Source organism: Typha angustifolia, chromosome 1, assembly GCF_048772165.1.
Source record: "Typha angustifolia cultivar Huaian chromosome 1, ASM4877216v1, whole genome shotgun sequence".
Taxonomy (NCBI): Eukaryota; Viridiplantae; Streptophyta; class Magnoliopsida; order Poales; family Typhaceae; genus Typha; species Typha angustifolia.
In genome coordinates this window covers 1,100,368-1,110,373 of record NC_133239.1, presented here as the reverse complement: position 1 = coordinate 1,110,373, position 10,006 = coordinate 1,100,368, and the positions used below count along the sequence as shown (strand labels likewise).

The 10,006-nt window shown below is 35.7% G+C and overlaps 1 protein-coding gene across 1 annotated transcript; it reads left to right on the top strand.

Annotated features, from left to right (window-relative positions):
- The first annotated feature begins 511 nt into the window (after positions 1 to 511).
- Positions 512 to 9,449, top strand: LOC140759530 (probable LRR receptor-like serine/threonine-protein kinase At1g51880). The gene is made up of 13 exons (XM_073096117.1): positions 512 to 617; positions 720 to 1,278; positions 1,809 to 2,284; positions 2,551 to 2,686; positions 2,790 to 2,861; positions 2,955 to 3,026; positions 3,109 to 3,186; positions 4,237 to 4,409; positions 4,514 to 4,836; positions 5,765 to 5,891; positions 7,735 to 7,803; positions 7,911 to 8,103; positions 8,384 to 9,449. The coding sequence occupies exons 1-13, from the start codon at positions 512 to 514 to the stop codon at positions 8,793 to 8,795; spliced, it is 2,796 nt and encodes a 931-aa protein (XP_072952218.1). The 3' UTR covers positions 8,796 to 9,449.
- Positions 9,450 to 10,006: the final 557 nt, after the last annotated feature.

Here is a 10,006-nt window from a genome sequence, read left to right as displayed (position 1 = left end):
AAGTTATTTTGACAATGTTATTACTGTAGTTAACTCAATTTAGGAGTTTAATTAATTGTTCTAATGACAATGTGTAAGGTGCAATTTGCATATATTAAAAATGCATGAAACAGACTGCAAGTACATTTATACATGAAAAAGGCTGGGTGTTAACATGTTTCCAACTCCTCTTCCGAGTTAAAACTATTGAACATCAGAAATTAGAGCTTAATTAGGAGAATAGAGTTTAATAGCGTCCGGTTTGACTTTTTAATTAGCGTGCTGTATCTCTTCTCAAACCGTTGACCTAAAGGTTGCAAACATGAATGAAGGTCAATTGTTGAAAGAAATCATAATAAAAGCTTATTATCTATGGGCTGGAGAAAAGAAGAAAGAAAAATTAAAGCAAGAAATAATACGACAAGGTCCACCAACTGGTAGATGATATATTCCGCTGCAAGTTTGCAACTGCGCATGGCGGCCATCTGAAGATGTTGAAGTAGGGAAACAAGAATTAATGGCGTAGGTTTTGATGTGGTATCTGAGCTTAGAGAAGAAGATGGTGAAATGGTGGCCTCTTCTCTTGGGTGTCTTGATTGCCGCAGTTCAAGTTCACGGCCAGACACCAAGTACTGACGGTAAGCTAACATATGTTCTAAAACACAATGATTTCAGCAGGAGATATCACGGCCAATTTATACAAAGTTAAACATATTCTTCTTTTTCTTACCTATTTATAGGTTTCATTAGCATCGATTGCGGCGCCGCCGATGGTTACACCGATCGCAATACTAGTATACCCTATACCACAGACGATCAATTTATAAACACCGGGATAAACTACAATGTCGCATCGAATTATATAAACCTCTCGCTTCCAAAGCAGTACACAACTGTGAGAAGCTTTCCTGATGGAGATAGGAATTGTTACACCTTGAAGCCTGTAACCAAAGGTTTCAAGTATCTTGTAAGAGCAACCTTCATGTATGGAAACTACGACGGACGTCGAAGTGTGCAGTCCAACAGTCAGCTGTTATTTGATCTCCATATTGGAGTCACTACATTGAAGACGATGAACATCTCTGATGCAGCTCATCGTTACACATCTGAAATTATAATGGTTGCCTTGGCTGATCTCATATCAGTCTGTTTGATAAAAACGGGATCTTCGACTCCTTTCATATCTTCTTTAGAGTTGAGGCCATTGAAGGCCACAATCTATCCCATGGTTGATGATTCCGAATATTTAATTCTTTTTGGAAGAGCCAACCTAGGATCAACGACTGATATGATAATTCGGTAAGTTCAGCATCTTTTTTTTCCTCATCTCTGCTCAAAAGTATTGAACTATAATCTTTAAATGGATCTAATTAACACAAAATTAGATTTTATTTCCTTTTAGATATTTGCAAATCCACTTCTTCTTTGTTGGTTTATTGGTGTATATATATATATATATAGTCAGAATTTAGTTACTATTTGTCTTTATAATAAATCTTTTTTCTTTCAGTATGTTGGTCTAGTAATTAATTAGTTAAAATTGCTGTCTAAAACAATAATTTGCTGAGCCGATAAAAATTATGGTAGGCTTGAAAGTAGTTTTAACAAGAAATCTAAAATGTAAGAGGTAGTTTTGATGATTGTGTTTAATTATGGGGTTTTTAAAAAATAATAATAATAAAAATAAGAAATTAAGGAGTTTTTATAATTTAATTTTTTTTGTTTATAATAATAAATTTTACTAACAAAATAAGTGTCCACTATGTAAAATATATATCCTGAATTTAATGTATTGAATTAAAAAATCAAATATAATCCGTTTGACCAAGGTATCCGGACGACCGGTACGACCGGTTGTGGAAGCCATTCACCGACAACGCTGGGCGGAACGTGATATCCACAGCCTCGAAGGTGAGCAACTATCTCAAAGATATGATCGAGGCCCCCACCGCCGTCCTCCAGACCGCCGTCACCTCCACCGCCGTCAACAAGAGCATCCAGTTCTACTGGATCCCCGAGGCCGCTGACCCGGTCTACTACGTCGGCTTCCACTTCTCCGAGCTCCAAGTTCTATCTTCCAATGACGTCAGAGAGTTCAACATCTTCCTCAACGGTGAACTGTGGTTCGACCACATGAGGCCACCCTACCTCATGGCCGATTATGTTTACGCCGAATTGAGAAGGGCCTCTACTTATAACTTCTCGCTCGTTTCCACCACCAATGCTACTCTCCCTCCTCTCATCAATGCAATCGAGGTCTTCTCCCTCGTTAGCCTCGTGGAAGTCATGACCAACCTCGACGATGGTATGTTCTTGTTCTTTATTGTCGTTGGGTTTAGGGTTTAGGGTGTGTGTTCGGGAAGTTTACGGTTTAACCTGTAGGGTTTTGGGTTTAATTCACCAAGAAAAGGGAACCGATTCCTTGAAAAAGACTTGTCAGAAACCGATCTTTTGTGGTAAAATGCGCATATATTCCAGCAAAGTTTTAACGTTACTCTTGACAAGTTGTACGTTTATTCACCTTATGATGAATATTTAATGTGATTCTTCTCTTTCTTTTCTCGGTACCAGTTCATGCCATGTTGGCAATCAAGGCGGCGTATAAAGTGAAGAAAAATTGGATGGGTGATCCATGTTTTCCAAAACAGTATGTTTGGGATGGCATCACTTGTAGTAATGGTGGTAATGATTCAAGGATTATAGCTCTGTGAGTATCCAAGATATAGGAGTTATGCGAATTTCCTTAGGAGTCACGTCTTCTTGGGAACTAGGATGAAAGGGATATCCTAATGGATTCAACTGTGCTGCAGAAACTTATCCTCCAGTGGATTGGATGGTGAGGTATCCACTTCATTTTCCAGGCTGACAGCAATCATGACCCTGTAAGTATGAACCGTCGCGAAATTTAGCTTACTAGTACTATGAAAGTGCATGGAACTTCTAAAGTCATATCCGGTTTTGTTATTTTCTTCTAGGGATTTGTCTTACAACAACTTAAGTGGAAAAATACCTGATTCTTTAGCAGATATATCATCCCTCGAGGTCCTGTAAGTGTTAACATTAGACGTATTGTTCCAATAATCTTCAATGAATATTTTTAGGTTCTTGATGCAATCTGTCTTCATACAGAACTTTGACAGGAAACTGCTTCACAGAAATCCCTGATGCCCTCATTGAAAGATCAAAAGATGGTTCACTTACATTGAGGTGTGTTTCTAATCAAGTCCTTCCACTATTCTACCAATTATAGTAGCAAAAAAGCTCATGGTTCAATTACTTTTGAGGAAAGACTCAATGAATAGATGAAGCTGTATTCTAATAAACTGAAACTGCCCCAGATTCGATTCAATTCTTCAGGGTAACACTGTAGTATAGCCATATGAAGATCACCTTATTTGTTAATTTGTTGATTGACTCTGTTATTCTAATTTGTGAAAAAAATGAATAGCTATGCATCTGCAGATCTTTCAAATTGCACAAGATTAGTCAGTCTTTGAGAAGTGTAACATTGGAGATTTACTTTCAAGGTCAGACAAATTATACACAGCTTCGCTAAAATGCACATTTGATATATTCGTATCAGGTGTTATGTGCTGTTAAATTTCTTTAGTGTATGGGTAAGTATATCCTTTGTTTCTTTAATATCTTATCGACTATTTTTGTCAATTTTTACCCCCCAAAAAGAAATACTTTGGTCAGAGATTTCCAAGTTTACTTTCTCAATTATATAGTATAGTGTGGAGAAAGAAAACCAATAAATTTGAATGTTTGCATGCTATAACTTATAAGTATGCTTTTCTTCCTTTTCTGCTTTTAACTGGAAAGATACTATAGAAATCTATGTAATTATTCTTACTTTGAACTGATAAAGTTGAAAATAAAATGCTTTCTTTTTCTTGTTTGGAATTGCAAATTGTCAGGAAGCTAGATTTGATGCTTTATCATCCTCGTAATTGGTTCTAGTGTAAATTTAAAGAAAGAAATTGGTTTTGAGGATGGTTGATGTAGAAGTGTATCTTGCACATTAGGCACATTTAAGACAGATTCAATTTTGCAGCAATGAGACACAATGTCTATACATGCCAATACAAATGTTTCTGTCAGCAACAAGATGAAATTTTCTTTCTTATTCGTACCTGTAAGTTGTAACGTTAACTGAAGTATACTGAAAGAATTTTCTTGGAGAACTCCAAAGATCTATTGCTCTTCTTGAGCTCAAATTACTGTTAATATTCCATAAACTTCTCTTGATGCTAGATTTGATAATTTCAACAAATGTAATGGTCGCGACTCTACTCCTGATGGCAACTCTAGTACTGCTACACAGAAGAAGATAACTACACCTATAATTATTGTTCTTTCAGTCGTTCCTGCCATTCTACTAGTAGTTGCGGTATATGTTGTGTGGAGAGTTACAAGAAAGCCCCAAGGTGGTTTCCTAATAGAAATCCTTGCTTCTACAGTGGTGCTTTGTTTTAGCTTTCTCAAGTATCGGATAATATTCATACTTATGTACTCTTTGTTATGTTGCTAGTTATTATTGCATCCATCAATCATGAAAAGGTTCGGCTGGAAATGGCATCTGGGAGCCACCAACACAATGTGGATTGTGGATGCAGTCAATTTCCATCTGATAGTCACCAATTCAGTGTAGATTGTAAAGACAGCCAGCTGCCATTGAAGAGTCGTCAATTCATGTATACAGAATTGGAGTACATTACTAATAACTTTGCTCATACCCTTGGAAAAGGAGGATTTGGGACTGTGTTTCATGGTTTCTTAGAAGGTGGCACCGAGGTTGCTGTAAAGATGTGCTCTCTTTCATCAGAACAAGCACCTAATCTGTTTTTGGCTGAGGTAAGTGATAACTGATTTTATGTTTCGTCAGGCATCTATTTTTGAATTTAGGTCTTTCAGTGAAGTGCACGATGTAGGTTAGGATGATAAAGAACATAAAAGGTGATTAACTTTATCAAAGGAAAAAAAAGACATTGATTGTGCCACTGAAAGCTAATCTGCCCTTGAGAGTGATGTATGACAAAGTAAGGAGTGTCCTGTGATGCAATCGCGGATCCTCTTGTAGAGGTGAAGAGAAGGTAGAAGATGAATATAGAATAAGATTCTAAAGAGGAGGAGTCAAGAGACTAGAGATAAACAAGCCAACCAGCCAAAGAAGCTTCTTTAGTTCTGTTTTTTTTTTTTTTTTCATTAATCAATCAATCAACCAATACAATTTTCATCCCTCTGATGGCCTTTTATGAAAATCATAGCTTGCTGATGGAACGATTTCCACCCCTAATGTCTCTTTTGATAACCCAACAAATCCTAATTTGGACATTTTAGGATCACTAAAATAATAATAATAAAATAGCTCGTGATTACTATAACAATGAATAGTATATGCTACAGTACCACTAAACAGTATTGATACAGCAAATTCAGTAGATAATTTGTAGATAAATATATTAAGAAAAAAAATGTAAGATCTAATTAGACTTCAACTTTTTATTCAGGGATTGTTGTGATTGTGACATTGGGTGACATATGTGCTTATATGAAGAGAGGTGCTTATAATTACCATAAAAAAATATACTTCCTTGATTATATATAATAGAAGACAAAATTGTTGTTGTCTTCTCTTTTCTCAAGCTTAGGGCTGCCTTGATGTGAGTTCAGATTTTTATAATTTATTCAACAAGAACATAAGATTTCAGTTGACTCATTGGTCATTAGGATACTAATATGCAGAGCTTCCTTTGATTACATTTTCAAGTATGTTCTGTAGGTTCAGAATTTGTCAAGAGTTCGTCACAGGAACCTGGTTTCCTTGGTTGGCTACTGCATGGATAGATGTTGTATGGCAATCGTTTATGAGTATATGCCACTTGGAAGCCTTCAAGATCACTTGAAAGGTTGGTGAACGAATGACTTAACTGCTATCTAAGTCTATAATGTAGTGTATATCTAGCTTAAAGCTTAGTCTATTTTTCTAGTGGTTAAATGCTTTCTTAATTATGTCTCCAAATTTGTATACAATTCTTTTCTCTTCTGGCTGATAACATTATTCCGTCTTTGTTTCCTTTTCTAATAGGTTTCTCTCTTTGTTGGCAACAGTCATGATTCTACCAGTATTCAATTAACTAGATTGCATACATGTGAAATATTACAAAATCAACTGCCACTATCTTCAATATTAAAGTTTGTAGCACATTTAATATTATCATGAATAGTTTTATAGCATGGAATATGTAAAAGGTGGGTGCCCCCATGTATAAGGCTCCTTCCAAAGCAAGGTCTAGAAGAGAAGATATATACAGCCTTATCCTCATTTCTAAAGAGGTTCTTTTGATAATTTGAACCCATGAACTAAATATAGTCTAACTGCAAAAGGCTCTTACCTATATGGGTCTAAGGAGAGAAGATGTATGTAACTTTACCTTAATTCCTGAAGAGATTGTATCCAACGGTTGAACCTATGACCTCTTGGGTCCAAGTGCAAGCTCACAACAAGTGAAGCCGTCTAGTTAAACCCATGAGCTGTTATATAAATATATAGTACTTCCTAAAAAATGTGTTCTGTATTAGCCTTTTGTTTACAACACTTCTTTTGTACATGGGGTTTATATCGTTAATCTAGGCATTAACTTCATTATTGCTAGCCGTATTTTCCTTTTCCTCTATTAACTCCTTTGTCAATCACTTATTAACCTACTATATATGACTAATCAATCAAAAATCTACCTAATCTCACCTTGTTTCTTTCATTTCCAATTTCACCTATCCTACTTCCTTTTTGAATTTCATCTCCTTTATACCATCCTTGACCTTACCAATCCAAAATATATTTATTGTTTATATGGAAAACTTGTCTTTTAAGATCTAGAACTTCCAAAATATTCATCAAATGAAGTGTCAAGTAAATCCAACTTTGCTTCATAACATTTTCTTCCAGTAGAATTTGTCGATTCTTACTTCTTATGTACTAACCAAACTTTTTCTTTACCTAGCTAGCTTTATAGAATATTGAACATCAAATCCACTCACTGCTTTGCAAAAGTTGAGTTGGATTAATTAGCTGTCTGACTTTATTGTCTGACGATTCTGCAATAGAAGGAATTGTTTCTCAACTAGTATTTCAAATGAAATTTGTTAAGCTCTAAATTCTAAAGCATAGCTAAGATTTATCTTATCCTTCTTTTGTTTTTCTTTAGTTAGATTGATCGATTTGATTTTCTCTTCGAAGTTATTTTGGGTATATCTCTGTTAATGATAGAATCACTGATACATATTGCATAGCACATTACATAAGCTGTTAAAAACTAGAGTAAATTCTTGCCAACATAATGGCTGTCAAGCATGATTCTTTTGTTTTAGTTAGCACTGAAACATCGACTGTCATGTAGATTTTAAATACAAGCTCACAGTGTTGGAACTTTATGAAGTTCGCATTTCCTTGGTAGAGTATATTTTATAAAATGTGGTTGTTGAAGAATATGTTGACAAGAAAAAGAATTAGATGAACTTCGAGTTTCTATATAAAGCATGTAGTTCTTGGTGCATCAGGAATAAAAGAAAAGATAGTTCACTTGTTTCACATGGAATGACAAAGCACCTAAAATCGGAAAGTTCTATTGCTCGAAAGGTATTAATGTTTTATTGTCATTGCAAGGAGTACTGACAAGCGTATTATGGATAGAAGTTTCTGCATTTGCATGTAGCAAGCATTACTAATGTATTGTCTTTATGACATTAAAGGTAAAACCGGTGTTGCTAGAGTCTTGAGTTGGGCAGAGCGCCTCAGAATAGTACTTGATGCTGCACAAGGTTTTGGGGCAATATAATGCATCTTTCTTGTCCATTTTTCTCTTATACATTAAGATAAATAATCTTTTCCATTTCCTTACTCATTAGATGGCTTTGACTTGATATAGGCTTGGACTATCTGTATAATGGATGCCCAATGCCAATAATTCACAGAGATGTAAAGACCAGCAACATTCTTTTGGGCCAAAATTTGGAGGCTAAGGTGTCTGATTTCGGTCTCTCTAAGGCCTTTCACAGTGATTTACAAACACATGTTTCAATGACAGCGCTTGCTTTCTCTCCAGGCTACGTTGATCCAATGTATGTCGCCGTACATTTTTTTTCCTTTATGCTTTAGAATTTGGTCGTTTGGGAAATCTCATTACTAAAGGGAGGAATTCTTGTCAAGATTGGAAATTATTTGACTTAATGTAACCACAACTTGAATACATATATGTTTAGTCAAGAATATATCTTGATAAAAGATTTCATAAATCATGATAAACACAAGGAAAAGAAAAACAATTTTCAAAGTATAGGATATTATGATTCTTTAGAAGTTTATTTCTACCTAACCTTGATTCTCTTTGTACTTATTAAGGTGCTTGCAATCTTGGAAATTCAATGAGAAGACTGATGTATACAGCTTTGGGGTGGTTCTTTTGGAAATTATTACAGGAGAACCTCCTATTCGGTGTATGGGTGATGTTCATCTAATTGAACGTGTTCAACAGAGTTTTAGGGCAGGGGATATTGATGCAATTGTTGATGCAATGTTGCAAGGGATGTACAATGCTGACTCTGTCTGGAAGGTTGCAGAGCTAGCACTGAACTGCACAGGAAGAGCCATTAATCAGAGACCAAAGATGGCTGAAGTTGTCGCGCAGCTTAGAAAGATCTTGGAACTTGAGACTGCTGGAAGGAGCAAGAACATGACAGGTGAAAACACTGCCTCAAGACAAGACATTGCATACATGAAAGAATCCGCCATATTTAGTCCATCTGCAAGATAAGCTGATCTGTCTCCGTTCCATCAAGCCTGCATTGAATTTGTAGTTGTGTTGCTTTGCGGGTGGTATGCAGTTTGACTTCTGTGTATTTGCAATAATTGTGCAGTGATAACCGTTCTTTAGAATAATTAAGCTTCTTATGACTTACTGAGACTGCTACAACAAAGCAACGCTGTCTTGCTAATAATATGAGAGCTTCTATCTCTGTTATATTGTCGTAGTAATAATATATTAGTTTCTTCATTACGGACCATTTGATCTGAGTAGAGAAGGAATTCTATATTAACTGGCTTGGCTGGAGCCACTTGAGTCGACAGCAGCGCTGATCCCAAGATCAGAACTTATTGAAGTCTGTCAACTGTTGCACATTCAGAAACTGATCTGTGAAACGATCTCGGTCATGGTTTGTTGTAAAAGCAATCTTAGCACAAGGTGGGCTTTTCCCAAGTTCACAATCTGTGTTCTGCATAGATTTTGTCTCAGAGGCTGATGTCCAAGTTGACCAGGGATGTACACTTGTACTGTGATTTTATACTCCGGGACGTAGGCTGGGGATGGAACTATTCTTAATGATGGCTTGTGTTTGTAAAATACATTTCTGTTTTGTAAATAGTCAACTTTTCGATACGTTTTCATCTCTCAGTTGTTTGATTCATATATCAGTTCATCATGTGCAGAGAAATTGATTTTCCTCTGTCAGGTTGGCTTTACAAGAGTTCATCAGTTATTTGCGGAAGTTTCTGCATTTGAATAGCGAGCATTTCTAATGGATTCTTTGATGACCTTGAGTTGGGCTAAAATCTGGAGGTTATCTAATTTTATGCTCTCCTCCAAGGCCTTCCGTTCTTCGCTATGGTTTTTGATCGTAGCCAGATGACTCCTCTTTCTATCATTAAACAAATAATCTCTTCTGTTTAATACACAAGTAAGTTAATTCACATGCTCGATTCACTTAATAAGAGATAAGGAATGTCGAATTTATTCTCATTCTCTTGTAATAGCCCGATCATGATAGGCTTTTACTCTATTTTCTCTCCTCATAATTTAAATATATAAATTAAAGCGTCCAGATTACTATTGTTTAGAACGTATTTGGGTTATTTCGATATTTCACATGATACTGGACAAAATATTTAATACTGATGTCCTGTTGATATCAGAATAACAATAGAGAAATCGTTCAAGATACAATCTTAATAAAAAATAAGTCCAAA